The sequence below is a fragment of the Kogia breviceps genome, chromosome 1, assembly GCF_026419965.1.
Source record: "Kogia breviceps isolate mKogBre1 chromosome 1, mKogBre1 haplotype 1, whole genome shotgun sequence".
NCBI classification, from domain to species: domain Eukaryota; kingdom Metazoa; phylum Chordata; class Mammalia; order Artiodactyla; family Physeteridae; genus Kogia; species Kogia breviceps.
This window is the reverse complement of record NC_081310.1, coordinates 85,985,174-86,008,277: the sequence shown is the minus strand read 5'-3', so window position 1 is coordinate 86,008,277 and position 23,104 is coordinate 85,985,174. Positions and strand designations below refer to the sequence as shown.

At 50.4% G+C, this 23,104-nt stretch overlaps 2 protein-coding genes across 5 annotated transcripts; both read left to right on the top strand.

The window, feature by feature from the left end:
- Positions 1-332: 332 nt before the first annotated feature.
- Positions 333-4,810, top strand: SCAMP3 (secretory carrier membrane protein 3). Its single transcript, XM_059064575.2, has 9 exons — positions 333-628; positions 962-1,039; positions 1,704-1,826; positions 1,913-2,033; positions 2,480-2,608; positions 3,053-3,212; positions 3,321-3,422; positions 3,948-4,065; positions 4,345-4,810. The coding sequence occupies exons 1-9, from the start codon at positions 563-565 to the stop codon at positions 4,489-4,491; spliced, it is 1,044 nt and encodes a 347-aa protein (XP_058920558.1). The 5' UTR covers positions 333-562; the 3' UTR covers positions 4,492-4,810.
- A 2-nt stretch (positions 4,811-4,812) lies between these two features.
- Positions 4,813-11,241, top strand: ENTREP3 (endosomal transmembrane epsin interactor 3). 4 transcript variants are annotated; one of them, XM_059074253.2, is made up of 12 exons: positions 4,813-6,154; positions 6,352-6,408; positions 6,607-6,717; positions 6,825-6,944; positions 7,111-7,218; positions 7,771-7,946; positions 8,077-8,176; positions 8,512-8,581; positions 8,846-9,391; positions 9,984-10,052; positions 10,153-10,406; positions 10,497-11,241. In XM_059074253.2, the coding sequence occupies exons 1-12, from the start codon at positions 5,930-5,932 to the stop codon at positions 10,668-10,670; spliced, it is 2,010 nt and encodes a 669-aa protein (XP_058930236.1). In that variant the 5' UTR covers positions 4,813-5,929; the 3' UTR covers positions 10,671-11,241. The 4 variants fall into 4 exon arrangements, with proteins under 4 accessions (XP_058930236.1, XP_066893690.1, XP_058930247.1 ...); XM_059074254.2 differs by having other exon boundaries at positions 5,342-6,154; positions 7,774-7,946; XM_067037589.1 differs by lacking the exon at positions 6,352-6,408 and having other exon boundaries at positions 5,341-6,154; positions 7,774-7,946.
- The last annotated feature ends 11,863 nt before the right edge of the window (positions 11,242-23,104 follow it).

Sequence of the window (23,104 nt, the reverse complement as noted above, 5' to 3'; positions counted from 1 at the left end):
CAGTTTACCTGTCCAGTTTGTCTCGGGAGGAGAATGATGGGTGGGTAACATTTCTTGACGGTGAGAAGGGTTATCTGGAATGATAAGGTTTGGGGAGGAGGTTCGATTACTGTAGCTCTTAGGCTGGGCAACAGGATAGAGCCAGAAATCCAGATAAAAAAATTTGCTCAACTGGGCTCCTGGGAGACTACCACCACCGGTCGGAAGACCCCGGTCGTATGTCTCGGAAGACTAAGAGGGACCGGGATTCTGACGCGAGGCCTGCTGGGAGGTGTAGTTCGTTGATTGAGGGAAGTCACGTGGGGAAGGGGCGGTACTTGGCTACTGAGACTGAGTTAGAGGTGTCACGTGGGGCACTTCCTTTGCCTTTGATCGAGACGCAGGCGCAACCCTCCTGCTGCTGCGGGCATCCTTGTGACCCTTCCGGCGTGTAAAGCCAATCCGTGCACAGAAAAGCGGGGCGGACCGAGAGGAGCGGAGGGAGCTCTGAGAGCCGCGGCCGCCGCCACTGCCGCGGCAGGGGCGTGGAGGGCAGGGGGCGGCCCAAGCCGAAGTTGCAAACATGGCTCAAAGCAGAGACGGTGGAAACCCCTTCGCCGAGCCCGGCGAGCTTGACAACCCCTTTCAGGTGACTTGCGCCGGCCTCTTTGGGGCATCTGGGGTGATTTCTCGAGTCTGGAGGGTCGGGCTAACTTGTATTCCCGTTCGTGACATTTGATCCGAGGAAGGGCCGCCACGTGGGAGTGACGACTACTCCAAACCAGTGAGCATCCTGGGGGGGCGGGCCCTGCCCCTTAAGGAGCTGGTACTGGCACTGTGGCGTGAAGGATTGGGGGCAAATATGGGGACAACAGCGTGGCCCCAAGCTGCAGTCCTTGGAGTCACAGCAATTGAGAAGAGTCCCCTGTGAGTTCCCCCAGAGGCACCAGGTGCCAGCTGAGCCCCAGATCTTTGCCCACAGGACCCAGCTGTGATCCAGCACCGACCCAGCGCGCACTATGCCACGCTTGACGTCTACAACCCTTTTGAGACCCGGGAGGTGAGATCTGGGAGCACGGGAGGGCGAGGAAGGGTAGGGTATGCTAACAGGCCCACTTTGTTGGAGTATAGGGGACTTTTTTGCACGCAAAGGAAGAAACACCGTGATCTTAGCTCCCTGAGAAAGGCCAGTCTGCCATGGGATGCCTAATCCCATGCCTTAGTGTCTAAAGACACGAAGGCCAAGGATCCATCGGTTTGAGCTCTAAATGTCAGTCTTGGGAGGACCTGGAGTCTGGCAGGGCCTGATGAAGTCCCTGTCTGGGGAGCCTTTTTTGAAGAAGAAAAGGGATGGGGCCGGTTGGAGTTGCGGAGAAAACAAACTATGTTTAGTTATATAGTTAGAAAACAAGGGATGAAGAAGACTAGACCTGTTTCTCACTGCAATAGAAAAAGGTAAGAGTTTTTAAAAGTTTAAGGAGGTTGATACGGTAGATGAGTGCTTTGAGTCCTGGCTAAGGAACTCGATGTGAGGGGTTATGAGGGCTGCTGCAGGTTGTAAAAGAGTTCTCTGATACAAACACAAGAACTAGCTTTCTAACAACTGGGGGAGGGGCTGCCACCTTAGGTAATGAGTTCTAGGTCTAAAAGTATTCAAGTAGACTCTAGATTCCTGTGTTGTGAAGGACTAGATGACCCCTAAGGTTTTTTTCCAAACTCAACAGCCACCACCAAGCTATGAGCCTCCTGCCCCTGTTCCGATAGCTCCACCCTCAGCTCCCCCTTTGCAGTCTTCGAGAAAGCTCAGTCCCACAGAACCCAAGAACTATGGCTCCTACAGCACTCAGGTAAAGGGGGTGTATGGGTAGGGGTTGAGGAGAGGGGCCAGCCCTGGGGTTCAGGACTCACATTGCCCTCTGCTCATACTGCTCAGGCTTCAGCTGCAGCAGCCACAGCTGAGCTGCTAAAGAAGCAGGAGGAACTCAACCGGAAGGCAGAGGAGTTGGACCGGAGGGAGCGAGAACTCCAGCATGCTGCCCTCGGGGGCACAGCTAGTAAGTGGATCCTTGATAGGGTTGGGGAGGGCATCTGACAGGTTCGAAGTCTCAAAAAAGGACCTCAGAGCATGGGCACTGGAGCCAGATTTCTGAGTTTGAATTTGGGTGCTATGTCTTGTTAAGGGTGAGCTCTTAGGCCAATTATTTAATCTTGAATGTCTCAGCTTCCTCACTTGTAAAATGAGAATTATGTTTGTACCTGTTTGACAGGATTGTTGTGAGGGTTAAACAAAGTCATCTATACAAAATGCTGGGCACAGTGCTTAGAAGTTGTAAGTCATAATAAACACTCAGTATTAATACAACTTTTGCCACTTGCCCTTGTTTCTTTGAACCCTCAAATTGGAAATAGAAGAGAGGACCTGGAGGTGAAAGGAAGGGGGAGTGATTTGGTGGTCTCTGTCTCATTTGTGAGATCCTCCTGCTCTTTTTGTGCCTTACAGCTCGACAGAACAATTGGCCCCCTCTACCTTCTTTTTGCCCAGTTCAGCCCTGCTTTTTCCAGGATATCTCAATGGAGATCCCCCAAGAATTTCAGAAGACAGTATCCACCATGTACTACCTCTGGATGTGTGAGTAGTGAGAAGCCTTTTTGAAGGAAAAGTACAGGTAGTAACTTGTACATCTTTCTTTTCCTGGAGCCCACTCACTCAGAACTAGACACTTCACCTATCCTCAGCATTTGAGTTTAAGTCTCATTTCTCCAGGAATCTTCCTGGATTACTCCTTTTATAGTATTTAGAATTTATTCTCCAGCCTTCTAGCAAATGTATGTTCTTGCCCTCTCCCCCTTCCCCGGTCCTTATGCATAAACGTATTCTGAATCCTTTAAATGTCTTTGCCAAGGGGATCACACATGATTGAGATTTGCTAGTTCTGGCTCCCCTGCTGAGGATCCTGTGAAGGCAGAAGCTGCCTTCCTCTCCTTACTCTGCCACATTTGGCGAGAGCTGTGGGGTGGGCTTCTAGGGAAAGGAGCTTTCACTGACCCATCATCCTGTTCCTCTAACCCTTAGGCAGCACTCTGGCTCTTCTCCTGAATTTTCTTGCCTGCCTGGCCAGCTTCTGTGTGGAGACCAGCAATGGCTCAGGCTTTGGGCTCTCTATCCTCTGGATTCTCCTTTTCACCCCATGCTCCTTCGTCTGTTGGTACCGTCCCATGTATAAGGCTTTCCGGTAAGAAGGGGGAGTGGGGATGGTGGCAGGGAGGGGACTTGGATGGGTCCCATTCTGCTTCTCCAACCCTAATTCTTTGCCTACACTTCCCTTTCTTTCTCTTTGCAGGAGTGACAGTTCATTCAATTTCTTCGTTTTCTTCTTCATTTTCTTCGTCCAGGATGTTCTGTTTGTCCTCCAGGCCATTGGCATCCCAGATTGGGGGTTCAGGTCTGTGAGGCTGCCATCTACCTTCACCCCTTCCTCCCACTCCTGTAGACCAAGTCAGCCTTGGGTACTGGCATAGGAGTTGTTCAGAAAAAGGAAATGTGGTTTTTATCCTTGGGAGGTGCTAATTTAACCAGAGAGACAAGATGTCCTCCATGATAGAGAGCCCAGACACAACTCTCAACAGACATAGATTAAGAGAAAGATGGCTGTGGTCAATCTGAAGAGGCTTCCTGGAGGAGACATGTGTAACCATGGTTGGAGAAGAGGAAGAATCCTCAACAGAAAGGTCTGTTTGGAGTGAGGATGTCTGGAAGAGCTTGGAGAGCTGGGAGCTGATCGTTCAGAAGCTGGGATTAAACTGTGAAGAGAGTAGGTGTAGTTTGGGATTGCGGTGCATGGAAAGCTGCCAGACTGACAGGAAAACGGCCCCTGGTGGGAAGACATAAGCAGCAGAGAAGCTGGGGGGACAGAGACCCAGCTGTGAGCAGCCCCTCTTCACTTCCACATACTTTCTCCTCCTTACAGTGGCTGGATCTCTGCTCTGGTGGTGCTGAAGGCCAACCCAGCTGTAGCTGTGCTCATGCTGCTGGTTGCCCTGTTCTTCACTGGCATTGCCGTGCTGGGAATTGTGATGCTAAAGCGGGTGAGGGGCTGTAGGTGGGGCCAGGAGATTGAGATCATGTGTCCCTAGGGGCATGGGTGGAACATTCAGGAGCAACTGGGGAGGGCCAGGCTGACTGATGGGTTCTCAGCTAATGGACCTGGGAGGCGGGTGTTGTGGGGTATATGTGGGTGTGGGTTGGTAGGGAGCCACGAGGGAAAAGCTAGAGCCTGCAGGCTGGTGAGTGGTGGTGATAGCGTTAGATTGGAGTTGGGTAACAGTGGCCAGAACGTGCTGTAAAGTCTATGCCTCTACTTGCAGATCCACTCCTTGTATCGCCGCACAGGTGCCAGCTTTCAGAAAGCCCAGCAAGAATTTGCAGCTGGTGTCTTCTCCAACCCTGCGGTGCGAACCGCAGCTGCCAGTGCAGCCGCTGGGGCTGCCGAAAATGCCTTCCGGGCACCCTGAACCCTAACTGGGATGCCCTGGCCCTGCCACTTAGGGGAGGTGACCTAGCCCCCATCCCTGAGGTCTCTGGGACTTAATGAGACGTCACTACTTGATGTCTTCACTATAGTGCCCCCAGTCCCACAGCCATGGCTGCTGAACCTGACTTAAGGGTGTGGGGAGCCCAGTGTGACCCAGTCACTGCTTCCCTCCCACTCCCCTTCCCCCAATCACGCCACACTGCTGCCACATCTACACACCCCAACCCAGCTTCCTTCTGCTGTGCCAAGGCTGTTGCTTCGGTTATTTAAATAAAAAGAAAGTGGAACTGGAACACAAATCACACCGTTTCCGGAATTTTAATGGGAACTAGGCCTTATGGAAGAGAAAGTGGAGGGGACTAGAATGGAAGCAGAATGTGGACTCCAGAGGGAAGGTCTGACCTGGCCTTAGTGTAAATGGAGAGCTCTCCAGGATGGGACAGCAGAGCCCGATGACAGGCCCAGGAAGAGGGAAGGAAATCCACGGTTGAGGTGGAATCGCGGAGCTGCCAGGGAGCCCAGCTCCCTACCCCTCTCCATTAATGACAGGGAAGGAGCCCTGAGAGGCTGGGTGGGGCTCAAGTGGGAGCCGAAAGCGTTGTTAGCTCTGGCGGCCAGCTCTCCCTGCAACCCTGCCTCCTGCTCCCTCCCTCCCTCTCTCCTTCCCTCCCTCCCTCTCTCTCCTTCCCTCCCTCTCCCTCCCTCCCTCCCTCCCTCCTTCCCTCTCCCCCTCCCACAGGGTCTCTGGCGGGGACTACAACTCCCGGGGTGCGCCGCGCTGGCCCTCGCGCCATGCCCCTCCTCCCGCACCATCCCATCCCCATCCCCCGCCTCTAGTCCCGGACCTGCTGCAGCCGAGCTGGGGGAGCGGGGGTGTGGTGGGGAGGGGAGCGGGGCTGGCGACCCAGGAGGCGGCGGCACCGCCGCAGCCTCTCCCCACCAGGCAGCCTCGGATCCCACTGGACACTGAGGGCACACCGACCGCGCCTCTAGAGTCACGCCGCCTCTCCCCTCTTCTCTAGACTTCTTTCCCATCCTTCTCGCCTTCACCCTTCCCACCCTTCCCTGGGTTCCGGACCGCCGCCCTCTCTTCACTCCCGGACCGGCCCTTCTCGGCGCCTCTCTTCTCTAGAGAGATGCGATGAGTTGGTGCCCCCGCGTCCTCATCGCCGTCCCCGGCACGGTGCCCGTCCAGTGCCCGTGGTGGGGAGGGAGCACTCCGGGGCCCCTCCGTGACGCCCCTCCCTTGGCCCCCTCCTCAGCTGGAATCCCTGGGCTATGCCCCAGGGGACCCATCCAGGGGGTGGGGTCTAGAGCGAGGGGGGTGGAGAGGAGGAAGGACGGGGCCTCGGGCGCCTCTGAGATGCTCCCAAGCGTCAGGGGGGGCCGAGCGAGGCTCAGGCAACCGGGCGGCAGGCATGATGCCCTCGCCTAGTGATTCCAGCCGCTCGCTGACTAGCCGGCCCAGCACCCGGGGCCTTACCCACCTCCGCCTCCACCGACCCTGGCTGCAGGCTCTGCTCACGCTGGGGCTGGCTCAGGTGCTCCTGGGCATCCTGGTGGTCACCTTCAGCATGGTGGCCTCATCTGTCACCACCACCGAGAGCGTCAAGAGATCCTGCCCGTCTTGGGCTGGATTCTCGGTGAGTTGGGTGCACAGTTGTTGGGTGGGGGAGGCTCCTCGGGCCCCACCCCTCCACACCAGCTGCCAGTCCAAATCCTGGCCTCTCCTCCCTCTCCTGGTCCTCCTCTTCCTTACAGAGCTGGGTGTACCCTGTGGTGAGGGGCTCACTCAGGTGCCTCCCCTGTCAGGCTGAGCCTGTGCCCACTCTATCCCCAGCTGGCGTTTTCCGGGGTGGTTGGCATTGTGTCTTGGAAGCGGCCGTTCACTCTAGTGGTAGGTGCCAGGGTCTGATGCCCACGGGGAGGCAGGTGCCTAGCACCTGAGGGGATGCCTATTTATGCCCTTGAAAAGGGAAATGACTCTCCCATTCATGCTGTCCAGGCACAAATGTCTGTGAAGGAGGGTGGCTCCATCTGCGGTAAAGGGTACTCTTGGGGTCTCAGCCCTGAGTCTGTGCCCTGTTTCCCCCAGATTTCCTTCTTCTCCTTGCTTTCGGTGCTCTGTGTCATGCTCAGCATAGCTGGCTCTGTTCTCTCCTGTAAAAACGCTCAGCTGGCCCGAGACTTCCAAGAATGCGTCTTGGTAAGATTTGAGGAAAGAGAGCCTGAGAGTGCTGGTTGGGGGAGGTGTGCAGGACAACCTGGGCTTGTCCTGATTCAGGCTGCCTCATCCTCTCCACTCCCACTCAGGATGGAAAGGTCTGTGTGTGCTGCCCTCCTGTTCCTCTACTGCGGCCCTGTCCAGAGTCAGGGCAGGAACTGAAAGTTGCCCCTAACTCCACCTGTGATGAAGCCCGAGGGGCCCTCAAGGTGAGCATGCACCCCTCCTCCCCCCTCCGCCATTCCTTCCTCTCCCGCCATCTTCCTGGTTCTTACCCTTCTGCTTCCTCCTGGAGTCCTTACAGGCCCCGAGTATGAGGGATTTACTCCACCCCAGGCTCCTCTCACATCCCTCTCTCTCTCTTGCCTCCCCCAGAACTTGCTCTTTAGCGTCTGTGGGCTCACGGTTTGTGCCGCCATAATCTGTACTCTCTCTGCTATTGTTTGCTGCATCCAAATCTTCTCCCTAGACCTTGTGCACATGGTGAGTGGGGAGCCGGGGTCAAGGCCAAGAAGGTAGGATGCAGGCAGGGTGTGTGTGCTGGGATTGGGCTTGAGGGGTGATGGTTACAGTGCTGGCTTTTGAGCACCAGGGGCTGTGGGTCACCTATTAGGCATATCTGTTGCAGGGATATTTAGGGGGTCCAAAGGAGGGTGAGGAAGGAAATGACAGGGAGTAAGAGAAGTATGTGATGCCAGTCTGGGGGCATTGAAGAGTGGGACTAAAAGTTGGGCGGAGTCAGGAAGGTCTTAGATGGGGGTGGGGATAATGGGTTGATGCTCTGGTGGGGACAGAGAACAGATAGTGATTCTGGGTGCAGAAAGGTCCATGTAGAGGAGGACTTTCTAGATGGGCAGGGCAAGAGCTGAAGGTCCTCGGCTGGGGCAGGGTTAGAGGAGGAACTGGTTTTGGCAAAGAGGCCAGAACTGAGATTCTTGGAGGGGGTGGGGCCAGAAAATGTAGATGAGAGAGGAGTTTGGGAGCCAAGGAGCTGTATTCCCAGAAACCAAGTTTGCTGACTTGCTTGCTCCCCAGCAGTTGGCCCCTGAGCGCTCAGTCTCAGGCCCTCTGGGGCCTCTGGGCTGTACATCCTCGCCCCCAGCCCCTCTCCTACACACCATGCTGGACTTGGAGGAATTTGTACCGCCTGTGCCCCCGCCGCCCTACTATCCCCCAGAGTACACCTGCAGCTCAGAAACAGATGCACAGAGGTGAGGCCAGGTGGAATCTGTGGGGAAACTAAGGAAGGCGACTGGGGCTGAGGCCGGGGATTGGTGGGGAGGGATCTTTTTGGAATAGGAGTTCTTTGCCAGGCTTTGACCCTCTCCCTCATCCTGCCAGCATCACCTACAATGGCTCCATGGACAGCCCGGTGCCCTTGTATCCTACTGATTGCCCCCCTTCTTATGAGGCCGTCATGGGGCTACGAGGAGACAGCCAGGTGAGAGCAGGGCTTGGTGTGGGCTGGGGAGTCAGAGATAGAGCCTGAAAAGCTGGGTGAGCTGCTGTCACTGGATAAAGATAATACTAGTTCTCATGATCTTTATAGCACTAGCACATTCACTGTCATCTTTGATCTGCCTGAGAGCTTGGCGAGGTGGGTGGGGTAAGAACTATTATTTCCATTTTACAGATGTAGAAACTGAAGCCCACATAAGTGACTTGAACAAAGTGACAAAGCTGGACTGGAATCTAGGTCTCCAGAGCTCTGTCCAGCCTATGGGATGGCCTAATCAGTGTGTAGGACTCGACCCTTGACCCTTGTGTCTTCTGCAGGCCACTCTGTTTGATCCTCAGCTTCATGAGGGCTCCTGCATCTGTGAGCGAGTGGCCTCCATTGTAGATGGTGAGCAGAAAGTCAGGAGGGTGGACAAGGTCTGGGATGCCTGGGATATCAGAGCTGGGTGTGGGGGGCAGAGGGGGACAGACGAGACCAAGTTGGTGGTTGAGGGACAAATGAGGGCTGGGGCTACTTGCAATCTTGGGCTTAGTTGTCTCCTCTGAGATAAAACTGGAGGCAGGATGGCCCGCAAGAGGCTGGGCCTGAGAAAAGAGGAACCGCCTGGGCCCAGCCAGGCTGGTGCTACCCGGCAGCCCCTACCACCCACAGTGTCCATGGACAGCGGGTCTCTGGTGCTGTCAGCCATCGGTGACCTCCCCGGGGGCTCCAGCCCGTCGGAGGACTCGTGCCTGCTGGAGCTGCAGGGCTCCGTGCGCTCCGTTGACTACGTGCTCTTCCGCTCTATTCAGCGCAGCCGCGCCGGCTACTGCCTCAGCCTGGACTGCGGCCTGCGGGGCCCCTTTGAGGACAGCCCCCTGCCCCGGCGGCCCCCGAGAGCTGCCCGCTCCTATTCCTGCTCTGCCCCCGAGGCCCCACCCCCACTGGGTGCCCCCGCAGCTGCCCGAAGCTGCCACCGGCTGGAGGGCTGGCCGCCTTGGGTGGGACCCTGCTTCCCCGAGCTGAGGCGGCGGGTCCCCAGGGGAGGCAGCCGGCCAGCTGCAGCCCCTCCCCCCCGAGCCCCGGCTCGCCGCTTCAGCGATAGCTCAGGTTCCCTCACCCCACCGGGGCACCGGCCTCCTCAGCCAGCTCCCCGACCACCGCTGCTGCTGCCACGGTCCCACAGTGACCCGGGCATCACCACCTCCAGCGACACCGGTGAGCTGCCACAAGGTTCAGGAGAGGGCAAGCACTGAGAGTACAGGGCCAATGATACCCACCAGGATTTGGGACACTGTTGAGGTCCCTGGGGAGGAAGAATGGGTGAATTCACCCCTGCAGTAGACACTTCTTATGTCACCTCCTAGAAACACATCAAGAGCTTAGTGGCTAAAAGAAGAGAATTTGGTTTTTGGAATGCAGTCTCACAGTTCCCAGCTTGGGCTAGTTACCCTCTTCAAGCCTCAGTTTCTCACCTGTAAAACAGGTATAATAACAGTACCTCACCATAGGTACTGTGGAGTTACTGAGGAGAGATGCAGGTCAAGTGCTTAGCCCTGGCACAGAAAGTGTTTGTCATTACCATTATGTGCCAGGTACTGGAGATGCTGCAGCAGGGCACGATAGCGCCTTAGTCCCTGATTTGGTGGATTGTACCATCTAGTTGCTGGCAGACCTGAGCAGAGATGATGCCCCCTTGGTTGGGAATGGGGTATGGAAGCTGGGCTTGAGTTCTCAGGAGGGCCGTGAGACTGGCGGGCCCATCTACTGAGCGCTCCCACTCAGTCCCTGTCTCTCTCTTCCTTCTCAGCTGAATTCAGGGACCTTTATACCAAAGTGCTTGAGGAAGAAGCTGCTTCCATTTCCTCTGCAGATACAGGTGAGGCATGTGGTTTGTGCCCAAGGGGCAGGGGGTAGGGGAGTGCTGCCTGGCCTTCTCTGCACCTCCCATTCCACCCACTCTCCCTCCCTCTCTCCAGGGCTCTGCTCTGAAGCCTGCCTCTTCCGTCTAGCCCGTTGCCCTTCCCCCAAGTTGCTACGTGCCCACTCAGCCGAGAAACGGCACCCTGTGCCCACCTTCCAGAAGGTCCCCGTGCCCTCAGGCCCTGCACCTGCCCACTCCCTGGGGGACCTGAAGGGCAGCTGGCCAGGCCGGGGCTTGGTCACTCGTTTCCTCCAGATGTCTAGGAAGGCCCCAGACCCTAATGGGAATGGAGCCCATGGACATAAGCAGGTAAAGTGAGGGGATCCAGGGAAGACAATCAGGAAAGACTGGTGCTTCAGGTGGGGCCACACTGATGCTCTTTCCTGTGGCCCCATCTAGGTGCCCCGGAGCCCATGGGGCCGGCCAGGCCGAGAGAGCCTACACCTTCGCAGCTGCGGCGACCTCAGCTCCGGCTCCTCCCTGAGACGCCTCCTGTCTGGCCGCAGGCTGGAGCGCGGCACCCGCCCCAACAGCCTCAGCCTCAATGGGGGCAGCCAGGAGACTGGGCTCTGACCTGGGCGTCCTCCCACACTGAACAGATCCAGATGAATGCTGGGGCCGCAAGCACCAGCTGGTTGGGACCAGCAGCCTCCAGCACCCCCTTGCACTGGCTGATACAAAAAGAAACCTGCTGAACACCCCCAGAAGTATCCCTTTCCCTCCTACCTCTAGGGGCTCCTGCTGCTTGCCTCTGCCCCTCCAGCCTGGGGAGACTTGTCCTGCACTGCATGGGTGTTCAGGCTGTGCAGAGAGATGCCCCTGCTTACAGCGTTGGAGGAGGAAAATAAAGTCCTGTTCCTCCAGCATGAGAGTAACTCTCTGATTCACCATGGGCCCTGTGGCCAGGGCAAAGGCATGTCCCGGTTGTTCAAGCACAAGGGGCTATATGCCTGTGCAATGGAGTGGTGAGGCATGAAGGGTCAGAAAAATCTGGGTGGCCTCTCAGCTCTGCCACCTTTAGCTGCATGATCTTGGGCAAGTTATTTAACCTCAATTGCCTGATCCATAAAACATTGTGAGGACGAAAGTTTGTAAAGCTCTTAACACACTAAGTAAGGCTTCAATAAATTTCAATTTTCCCTTCTCTTCTGGTTCATTCTTTGTCACCATTGAAATCTGTTCTAGCATCTCTCATAGTTATGAAAACTCTCAAGACGCTGATATCTATTTCCAGCTACCACATAATATCTCTGCCCCTTTTCATAACCAAACATTTTTTCTCTTCCTTCCTTCCACTCTTGAACATCCATTCTCTCCTCGCCCATTCCCATCAGACTCCTTCCCCTACCTCTCCTCAGGCACTGCTCTTTTTTTTTTAATTTTTAAATTTAAATTTTAATTATTTATTTTTGGCTGTGTTGGGGTCTTCATTGCTGCACGTGGGCTTTCTCTCATTGCGGCGAGCGGGCGCTACTCTTTGTTGCGGTCGGTGCCCAGGCTTCTCATTACGGTGGCTTCTCTTGTTGCAGAGCATGGGCTCTAGGCACACGGGCTTCAGTAGTTGTGGCTCGCGGGCTCTAGAGCACAGGCTCAGTAATTGTGGCACACGGGCTTAGTTGATCCACGGCATGTGGGATCTTCCTGGACCAGGGATCGAAACTGTGTCCCCTGCGTTGGCAGGCAGATTCTTATCCACTGCACCACCAGGGAAGCCCCCAGGCACTGCTCTTGACAAGTTTTTCAGTAAGCAAAAAAGTTAGACCCACTGGCCAATTCTCTGCCTGCATTTCACTTGACCTCTAAGAAGCATTTAACCCAGATAATCAGCATCTTTCCTCTTGAATTTTTCCCTTTCTTGTCTTTGAAAACATCATACTCTCCTAATTTTTCTCCTACTTTACTGTCTTGGTATCATTTGTCAGAGTTCACACCTCTGCCCAACCACTTAACACTGGAGGGCTCCAGGGCGCTCCCCTTGGCCCTCTTCTTTTTTCTACCTCCAGTCTGTATCAAGATCCATGGCTTTAAAGGCCATCTATGTGTTGGTGGATAACTTTCTCCTTTACCTCTCCATGGGCTCCAACCTCCAATTTGACATCTTTGCTTGGATATTGAATGGGCCTCTCAGACTCAACATGGCCACAATGGAACTCTTGATTCCCACCCCAGCACCTGTTCCTCTTCCAACATTCCCATCTCAATAAGTGGCACCATCACTCACCTAGCTGCACTTTCCATAAGCTTGGGAATCACCCTCATTTCTTCTTTTCCCTCATCCAACACATCTGATCCTACCCCTAATTCATCCATGTCTCACCAACTACCTAGCCCTAGTCATCACCCTCTCTCCCACCCTCTTGATCTATTTCCATTCTTCCTACAATCCACTCTCCACTCAGCAAAGTGATAAGAAATCATGTCATATTAAAGTTCTGCCTAAATGTACTGGCTTTCCACTGTATTTAGAATAATCTCCAAACTCCTTATGAAACTATGGTCAGGTACAACCTGGTCCACTCTACTTCAGCCAAACCGTTGCACAAGGGCCTTTGCACGAGCTAGCTATTCACCAACACGAAACTCGGTGCCATATATCTGTTGCTTTCACCTAATTCGGGTCTTAGTTCCATTCTCACGTTTTTGTTGAGCACTCCCCATTCTATCATAACGCCTTGTTTTGAACACCTATCACTATCCAAAATTACCTTGTTTTTGTTTTCTGTGTCGTTCCACAGAATGCAAGCTCCTGAGAGCAGGGCCTTGCTCATTGCCCTGGATCTAACACTTAGGGGGTCCTCAACAAACTCATTAAGTTATTAAAAGGCAGAGTGGGGCCTTGTAAACAGCTGGGAGACCCTATGACTTTGGGGATAGCCGTGGGGCCCTACAGGAGAGGAAGGGGGTAGGGAGAGGCACTGCCCATAGATGGCGTCTGGCTGCAAGGCTTCTTGAATAATTCACCATCATAACAACCCAGCTTCAGGGAGGGAGAGTTAGGGCGCAGCCAGAACGACAAAATGAGGTAGCAGGGAGTGGAGATTGGGATTCCCAACGGGGCAATTTCTGGGCACTGAATGTTCCCTATCCTGAGGCTCCCAAAGGAGGAAGTTCAAGAATCCATCTCAACTTCTATAAGCTGGACTCAATGAAAGAATTCAATCTCCCCCAACCCTTAGGGTGTGCTGGCAAGTGTAAAACGAGGCGCATGCGCGCTTCTCGCTTCCCGCGCCCTCTTTCCGAATAGACCCCCGTATACGCTTGCGCCCTATTTGGGCTACGGCTGGTCAGCGAAAACAGTCCGTCCCCAGAAAAACCAATAAGACGTGAGGAAAGGGCCTGCGTCCCGCCTCCTGACGATTCAGGGGTCTCCCTTCTGGAACGAGGCCCCGGCCCCGCCCCGCCGGCCCTGCGCGTCTCGCGGCTGCGCGTGGTGGAGTGCAGCGTAGCTCTGCTGAGCTCCTGTGTACCGCCCCGCCCAGCCCGCTTTGCAGGCTGCTCTGGGATTTCCCTTCGCCTCCGTTTGGGGCTGCTGTTTCGCTTCGCCGACGGTAGGCGTAATGGATTTTGCACTTTTTGGATCTTAACTCTCCTTTCCCTGCGTCTGCACTTCACCTTTTTATCATCCTTATTATTAATTGTAGGGATGGTTGTATTTTACTAATGAAGAAGAGGGGGGAAATCTACAAATCCTCTTCTACCCACTAGCTTTTTTGAGGGGTGGAGTGGAAAGAAAGTCTATGTAATTTATCCATTCTTCAATCATCCGACAGATGTTCAATGAGCACGGGACGAGCACCGGGTGCTGTGCTACGTACTGGGGATACAGACTGATCCCCTCCCTACTGGACTTTCTCACGGACAGATCAGCAGACAAAGGAGTTAGCAGGCCACTGGGTGCTATAACTGACATTAAGCCATTTGTACAATTAATTACAAATGTAATAAGAGCTACAAAGGAGATGTAAGGGCTCCTCACACACAGGAGGGGTGTGTGTAAAAGGAGAGAATTTCTTGGAGAAAATGACATATGAGCTGAGTTCTGAAAGAAAGATGAATAGGCATTACGTAGGCCAAATGGAGGTGAAGAGTGATGCATAATAAAGAAGAGCCTTTGGGAGGATTCTGAGGCAGAAAGGATGTCGAACAAGGGGGCCAGTCTGTGGCAGGCTGTAATTGGAGGCTGGTCTCCGTCGTGCGCCTTACAGTCTGATTTCTACACAGCAGCCAGTGATCTTTTAAAAATATGAATCTGATGTTGTCACTTCCCTGCCCCAAACTGTCCAGTGAATTTCCATTTTGGAACAAAATTCAGACTCCTCACTGTGGCCACCAAGGCCCTGCAGAATTTGACCCCTAACCTTTTACTCCAAACTCACTTCTTACCACTGTCCCACTCACTCCTTCTGTCCAGCTTCCTTACCCTTTTAAGATTTTTTTTTAATGTGGACCATTTTTAAAATCTTTACTGAATTTGTTACAATGTTGCTTCTGTTATATGTTTTGGTTTTTTGGCCTCAAGACATGTGGGAATCTTAGCTCCCCCACCAGGGATCGAACCTGCACCCCCTTCATTGGAAGGCTAAGTCTTTTGTTTGTTTGTTTGTTTGTTTTTTTATTTTTGGCTGAATTGGGTCTTTGTTGCGGTGCATGGGCTTCTCTTGTTGCGGAGCACAGGCTCTAGGCACATGGGCTCAGTAGTTGTGGCATGTGGGCTCAGTAGTTGTGGCTTGAGGGCTCTAGAGCACAGGTTCAGTAGCTGTGGTGCACGGACTTAGTTGCTCCACGGCATGTGGGATCTTCCCAGACCACAGCTCGAACCCATGTCCCCTGCATTGGCAGGTGGATTCTTAGCCACCGAGCCACCAGGGAAGTCCCTGGAAGGCTAAGTCTTAACCACTGGACTGCCAGGGAAGTCCCCCTTCCCCTTTATTTTGTTTCATAGTTCTCATGGCCACCTGAAATTACCTGTTTTTTGGCTTCCACCACCACTAGAACATAAGCTCCATAGGGCCAGGGACTTTATAATCTTATTCATTACTGTATCACCAGGGTCTAAAACAGTGCCTGGCACATAGCAGATGCCCAATTATGATATGTCAAATATGTGTCTTGGGGAGCACATAGCAGGGGTGCCCAGCTCATTCAGCGGTATCAGGAAAATGGTACTGATGGTAGGGACGTTAAGGCTGAGGAGTTAATGATGAAAAAGAATAGTTATTCATTTTTTTTCAAGAGAGGAGAAGAAAATAGCATAGAGCAGAGAGGCAAGATGGAATGTGGCCTATTAGGCGAAATGTGATTGGAACATATGGTCCAAGTGGAGAGGTGAGAAATGAGACTGGAACAATGATGCCAGGTCCCGGTAGCCCTCTTAAAAGGCAGTGTGGAGCCATCGAAGGATTTTAGGAGGGAGAGTGGTAGCTTCAGAATTTGTATTTTAGTTAGACCATCCAGTTCTTGGAGAATGGATTGGAGAAGAAAAGTAGAGTGTAGGAGGCCAAGCAAGAGATGTTTCAGTAGTTTAGAAGAGAATAGACAGGGAGAAGGGTACAGGGAAAGGACAGAGTCAAGGATGAGCCCTAGGTTCTGTGAGGAAGAGGTTCTATTTATGGGGAAAGAAAACACAGTAGGAAGAGTGGGTTTGGCTGGAGGAGATGATGCTCTCATGATGTTCCTGCTGAAGTGCCTGTGAGACACCAGAGGAAAGGTCTGGAGGGCAGAGTCACATCACATGGTCCATCCCAGGAGAAGGCTTGGGATTGGAAGTGGAGATTGTGGAACCAGGAAACAACTAGAAGGTTAGTCAAAGCCATGGGTTATCTCTGTGGAGAGAGCATGACGTATGAGAAGAGAAGGCCTAGGACAAAAGCCTAAGGAACAGACAGAAAGAGGACACGAAGCCTGCAAAAGAGAAGGAACAGCCAAAGAAGTGGGAGGACATCCAAAGCAGCAGAGTGTGGAGTCATGAAAACAAAAGAGAGTGCTTCTAGGAGGTAAAAAGTCCAGTCAAATAAGGGCTGAGCGGGGACTTGCCTGGTGACGCAGTGGTTAGGAATCCACCTGCTAATTCAGGGAACGCGGGTTCGAGCCCTGGTCCGGGAAGATCACACATGCCACAGAGTGCCACAACTACTGAGCCTTGTGCCACAACTACTGAGCCTGCGAGCTACAACTACTGAAGCCCCCGTGCCTAGAGCCTGTGCTCTGCAATAAGAGAAGCCACTGCAATGAGAAGCCCACGCACCACAACGAAGAGTAGCCCCCACTCACCACAACTAGAGAAAGCCCTCACGCAGCAACAGACCCAGTGCATACTGAAATAAATAAATAAATAAATTTATATGGGAAAAAAAAAAAGGCTGAGCACTATTCATTGGACTTAGCAACAGAAGGATCATTAGTGACTTTGGCAAGAACAGTTTTGGAGCCAGGAGGGTCCAGTATCAGCCCATGGAGTGTAGGAAGTGGAGAGAGGACTCATCAGGTGTAGCAACTTATTCCAGAGGTTTGGCTCTGAGTAATATTACATGCATTGTTGCATGAAATCCTCATAACACCCCTTGAGGCAAGAGTTTTGGAGATGAGAAAACTGAACCTCTGAGAAGTCAAGTAACTTCCCAATATCTCAGTTCTAGTGAGAAATGAAGCAAGGATTTCAATCCTGTATAATCACTCGGGTGTTCATGCTGAAACACCCTTCCTTATTGCCTCTTCTTGAGGGGAGCAGGAGAGAAATGGTGGCGGCCGGAGGGAGAAAGTTTGGAGGTAGAGGCCTCGCACAGAAGACTCCTTCTACTGTACCTGGAGGGAAGAAACAAAACCTGGATAACAATAACAGTAATAATTCCAGCCATCTATGTGGAATTTTACAGTTCACAAGGAACACCCCAGATTTTTTTTTTTTTTTTTTTGGCTGCGTTGGGTCTTTGTTGCTGCATGCAGGCTTTCTCTAGTTGTGGTGAGCGGGGGCCACTCTTCATTGTGGTGCGCGGGCTTCTCATTGCAGTGCTTTCTCTTGTTACAGAGCACAGGCTCTAGGCGTGTGGGCTCAGTAGTTGTGGCTCGCGGGCTCTAGCGTGCAGGCTCAGTAGTTGTGGCTCATTGGCTTAGTTGCTCCACGGCATATGGGATCTTCCCGGACCAGGGCTCAAACCCCTGTCCCCTGCATTGGCAGGTGGATTCTTAACCACTGCGCCACCAGGGAAGTCTCTTCTCAGATATTGTTATTTTCAATGAGCCTCATTACAGCCCTGCATGGGAAGCTCAGAACAATAACGAATGTGCAAGCAGGCTCACAGTTGTTCAGTATTTGAATCATACTTCCTGTTGCCTCCACCAAATCGCCTTAGTTAGGTCTCATTCTTACTGTAATAGTCTTGTTCAGAGTTAACCTCATTCTTCCTGAAGTTCACCACTCCTTTGCTTCAAACAACACCAAGGACAGTCTCTGAAACACTGACAAGCAGGACCTTAAACAGCGAGAAGGTGAAGTTGGTAACTTAACCCATTCATTTATTCAGTAAACTTGAGCCCCGATTCTGTGCTTGTCTCTAAGTGAAGAGTTTTAAGGTTTCAGAGAAATAGTAACCATGAGATTTTCCCTGTGACCATTTATAAACTTACAGAAGACTAAAAATATGCAACTGAAATATCTGGGAGGCTGTATGACATGATGGCTAAGAGCTGCTTGGGCTTCAGAATAGGACAGACCTGAATTTAGGCTTGACTCTGCCACTCACTTGACCTAAGTCAGTTTTCTCGTCTGTAACATGGGGTTGTCGGGCTAATGCATGTAATAAGCACTCATGAAAGACTGGTTGTTGGTACCTTGAGAAAAATTATAGGAGAGAATGTGAGGTACAAATACTTTCCATTTGCACTGGGCTTTACAAGTATACTATGGTTATTGTTTAAGAGTTGGTTAATCAGGGACTTCCCTGGTGGTCCAGTGGCTAAGGCTTCATGCTCCCAATGCAGAGGGCCCAGGTTCAATCCCTGCTCAGGGAACTAGATCCCATATCCTGCAACTAAGTTTCCACGTGCCGCAATGAAGATCCCACGTGCTGCAACTAAGACCCTGTGCAGCCAAATAAATAAATATTATTTTTAAAGAGTTGGTTAATCAAACTAACTTTATTGCCATAATCATTTGGCAACATATACACGTATCAAATCATCAGTTGTACGCGTTAAACTTACACAGTGTTACGTCAATTATATCTCAATAGAGCTGAAAAAAAAAGTTGATTAATCAGATTAATCCAAGGGTGAAGCCACACCCTAGCAATTAAGGGGCAGAAGGGTCTCACTGGAGAAACAAGTCATTTGGAGTCAGTAATCAGGAGGAGTGGTGTATCTTCAGATCAGAAACCAGAGCTGAAAGGACAGGTTCCAGGTTGACTGATAAGGTTTATCCATTCATTCACTTCTTGAGTATTTTTTGAGCACCTACTCTGCTACGCATGGCATAAGAGTGTCTCTTAAAAAAAAAAAAGAGTGTCTCTCTTTGACTTGACCATGGAGGTGACAGTGGGACTGGGAGGAGGCACCCTCCTTGGGGAGTTGATCTGAGACTTAAAGAGCAAGGAGCCTGTGACATGGTACTTGCCAGGCTCCAGGGCTGGAGTTTGCTATCTGAGCCAAGCCTACAGCTTGTCACAGGGCTGGCTGAAGTGGGATCAGAACTCTTGTGCTGGGTCAGCCAAACTATTTTTGTATTTCTGCTTTTCGCTTAAATTTATTTCCCAGTTGTCCTCCCTTGGTGTTTAGCTAAGTCTTTTTTTTTTTTTTTTTTTAAGCTAAGTCTTTTAAAAGTGCTGTGCAGGGACTTCCCTGGCGGTCCAGTGGTTAAGGCTCCGCACTTCCACTGCAGGGACACAGGTTCGATCCCTGATCCGGGAACTAAGATCCCACATGCCTTGCAGCACGGCCAAAAAAAATAAAAAATAAAATAAAAGTGCTGTGCAAAGGGGACCGAGGATCGCATTTGTGGCCACCTAGTACGTCCCTAGTGGCTACTGCAACCTGGGCGGTTCAGGTGACTGCCCTAAGGGCAGTGGTTATCAGTCGCCCCCTAGAGGGCATTTTGGAAACGTCTCTTTAGTGGAAACCAGGATTAGGAGGCACTTTGAGGATTTAGTGGAAGGAGGACAGGGAAGGTAGACCATCTATAACATGGAGGACAGTCCTGCACAAAGAAGAATTGTCTCTCATTCTACTTGACTTTGAAATGTTCTGCTCAACAATATGTAGAAAGGGCTTCCCTGTGGGCTCAGTGGTTAAGAATCCACCTGCCAATGCAGGGAACACAGGTTTGTGCCCTGGTCCGGGAAGATCCCACATGCCACGGAGCAACTAAGCCCGTGTACCACAACTACTGAGCCTGCGCTCTAGAGCCTGAGAACCACAGCTACTGAGCCCACGTGCCACAACTACTGAGGCCCGCACGCCTAGAGCCCGTGCTCTGCAACAAGAGAAAACCCCGCTTGCCGCGACTAGAGAAAGCCCATGCACAGCAATGAAGACCCAATGCAGGCAAATAAATAAATAAATTTATTAAAACAACAACAACAATATATGCAAAATAAAATCAAATATAAACCAGCAGGACTCCATTATATAATAATGCAGAAAAGTTTTACAAGGTGTTTTTTTGTTTTTTGGAACAGCCCAATTTAGGTGGAGATCGTTATGGAGAAGGAAGCTTAAATAAAATACATTGTCTTGACATTATTGCATCTGTCTACTCAGTGTATTAGAGCACTTCCAGCTATGCAATATACTTCGTTTGAAAGAGTTTCAGGGCTTCCCTGGTGGTGCAGTGGTTAAGAATCCGCCTGCCAATACAGGGGACACAGGTTCGTGCCCCGGACTGGGAAGATCCCACATGCTGCGGAGCGGCTGGGCCCATGAGCCACAACTACTGAGCCTGCGCATCTGGAGCCTGTGCTCCACAACGGGAGAGGCCTGTGCACCGCGATGAAGAGTGGCCCCCGCTCGCCGCAACTGGAGAAAGCCCTCGCACAGAAACGAAGACCCAACCAACACAGCCAAAAATAAATATAAAATAAATAAAATTTTAAAAAAAGACTCATGATCTATTAAAAATAAATAAATAAATAAAAATAAAAGTTTCAATGCAGTAGTGTACCTGCAAAAGCAATGAACCAAAAGCAATTTACAAAATTTACAAAAGAAATTTACAAAAGCAAATATGTAATAAAAGTAAAGTTTTTTTACTAGCTTCATTGAGGTGTAATTTACATAGTATAAAAGTTTCTCCTTTTAAGTGTACAGTTCAATGATTTTGAGTAAATTTACAGAGTTTTGCAACAGTTAATCTCCATTGCCACTCCAGCCCCAGACAAGCACTAATCTATTTTCTGTCTCTACAGATTTGCTTACTCTGGAATTTCATATAAATGGAATCACACAATGTGTGGTCTTTTTGTCTGGCTTCTTTCACTTAACACGATGTTTTTGAGGTACATTCATATCGTAGCATGTATCAGTATTTTGCTCCTTTTTATTGCTGAATAGTATTCCATTTAATGAAATACCACAATTTGTGTATTTATTCACCAGCTGATGGACATTTAGTTTGTTTCCATAAATAATGCTGCTGTAAATATTCATGTGCAAGTCTTCGGGTGGACAAATGTTTTCATTTCTTTTAAGTAGATACCTAGAAATGGAGTTGCTGGGTCATATGGTAACTCTATGTTTAACATTTTGAGAAACTGCCAAACTGTTTTCCAAAGTGGCTGCACCGCTTTACATTCCCACGGTAACATGAGCATTCTAATTTCTGCACATTCTTGCTAACACTTGTTATTGTCTGTCTTTTTGATCATAGCCATCCTAGTGCATATGAGGTGGTATCTCATAGTGGTTTTGATTTGCGTTTCCTTAATGACTAATGTCAAGCATCTTTTCATGAGCTTTGTGCCCATTTTTATATTATCTTTGGAGAAATATCTATTCAAGTCCTTTGCCCATTTTTTAATTGGGTTATCTTCTTATTACTGAGTTATAAGAATCCTTTATATATTTTGGATACTAGGCCTTTATCAGAGATATGGTTTGAAAGTATTTTATCCCATTTTGTGGAATGTCTTTTCACTTTCTTGATGACATCCTTTGAAACACAAACATTTTTCATTTTTTTGTTTGTTTGTTTTGTTTTTTGTGGTACGCGGGCCTCTCACTGTTGTGGCCTCTCCCATTGCGGAGCACAGGCTCCGGACGCGCAGGCTCCGCGGCCATGGCTCACAGGCCCAGCCGCTCCGCGGCATGTGGGATCTTCCCGGACCGGGGCACGAACCCGTGTCCCCTGCATCGGCAGGCGGACTCTCAACCACTGTGCCACCAGGGAAGCCCAAACATTTTTCATTTTGATGAAGTCCAATTTATCTTTTTTTTCTTCTGTCATTTGTGTTTTGGAATCGTAAATAAGAAACCATTGTCTAAAGATATTCTGGACTTAATCTATAAGAAGATGAGACTTCTGGGAACCTTGGGAGGAAGTAATAGTATTTATGTGTGGGAGGGACATGACTTATTGGAAGCCAGGGGACGGACTATGGCAGATTGCCTCCTAGATGGCCCCCAAATGATCCCCACCTCCTGGTGTTTACACCTTTATTTAGCCCCTCTGCCCCACACACATCTGTATAGAAGACCTGTATAACCAATAGGATATTGTGAAAATGATAATGTGTGACTCCTGAGGCTAGGACCTTGTGGCTTCTGCCTTACTCTCTCTTAGCTCACTCACTGGAGAGGAATCCAGCTGCCATGTTGTGAGGACGCTCAAGCAGCCCTATGAATTATTCCACATGGTAGGGAACTGAGGCCTTCTGCCAACAGCCAGCCCCAGTTCACCACCTATGTTAGTGGCTTAACTTGGAAGCAGAGCCTCAGCCCAGTCAAGCCTACTACAGATGATAGCAGCCCTGACCAAAATCTTGGCTATAGTCTTTTGAGAAGCCTCAAGTCTGAACCATCCAGATGAGGTACTCCTGAATTCCTTACCCACAGAAACTATGTGAGATAACAAATGTTTGTTGCTGCCTAAAACAAAAGAAAAAGAAACCACTGGCTAATCCAAGGTCACAAAGATTTACTCCTAGCCTTCCTTCTTACAGAAAATTAAGAGTTTTAGCTCTTACATTTAAGTCGATGATCCATTTTGCTTTGATTTTTGATTATGGAGTGAGGTAAGGGTCTAAGTTTATCTTTTGTTAAAAAAATAAATTTATTTATTTATATATATATTTTTAATTTTTGGCTGCTTTGGGACCTCGTTGCTGTGCACAGGCTTTCTCTAGTTGCGGTGAGCGGGGTTTTCTCTTGTTGCAGAGTATGGGCTCTAGGCGTGTGGGCTTCAGTAGTTGTGGCACACGGGTTCAGTAGTTGTGGCTCATGGGCTCTAGAGTGCAGGCTCAGTAGTTGTGGCTCACGAGCTTAGTTGCTCTGCAGCATGTGGGATCTTCCCAGACCAGGCCTCGAACCCGTATCCCCTGCATTGGCAGGAGGATTCTTAAGCACTGCGCCACCAGGGAAGTCCCTAAGTTTGTCTTTTTGCATGATATCCAGTCATCTCAGCACTGTTTGTTGAAAAGACTGTCCTTTTCCTTACTGAATTGCTAAGGCCTAGAATCAAATAGTGAATTTGTGAAGACATGTGGAATGCACTGAAGCTTATTCATAAAGATTGACTTTTAAGCATTTTGATTTATCATATATTTTATGTTTTTGCAGCACAATAATAATTACATATTGTAAAAATGACATATGATGAAACTTACATATTGAAATTATTAATTCATGGGCTGTTTTTGCTTCTGTTAAATCCTAATTTATTCCATTTACGTTAGTACATATCTGACTATTTTATATTGTCTTATAGGTAATCATGCCTAAGCATTTACTTATTGAAAACATATTTTGCTATAAAAAATAGTCCCATGATCTTTCCTTTATATACCAATTAAGGCAACTATATT

Excerpts from the sequence above, each read along its gene's own strand:
- SCAMP3 (XM_059064575.2), top strand. The coding sequence starts at position 563 with ATGGCTCAAAGCAGAGACGGTGGAAACCCCTTCGCCGAGCCCGGCGAG. Across the intron at positions 629-961 it reads AGCTTGACAACCCCTTTCAG|GACCCAGCTGTGATCCAGCA; the intron begins GTGACTTGCGCC and ends CTTTGCCCACAG. Across the intron at positions 1,827-1,912 it reads ATGGCTCCTACAGCACTCAG|GCTTCAGCTGCAGCAGCCAC; the intron begins GTAAAGGGGGTG and ends CATACTGCTCAG.
- ENTREP3 (XM_059074253.2), top strand. The coding sequence starts at position 5,930 with ATGATGCCCTCGCCTAGTGATTCCAGCCGCTCGCTGACTAGCCGGCCC. Across the intron at positions 6,718-6,824 it reads ACTTCCAAGAATGCGTCTTG|GATGGAAAGGTCTGTGTGTG; the intron begins GTAAGATTTGAG and ends ACTCCCACTCAG. Across the intron at positions 6,945-7,110 it reads AAGCCCGAGGGGCCCTCAAG|AACTTGCTCTTTAGCGTCTG; the intron begins GTGAGCATGCAC and ends TGCCTCCCCCAG.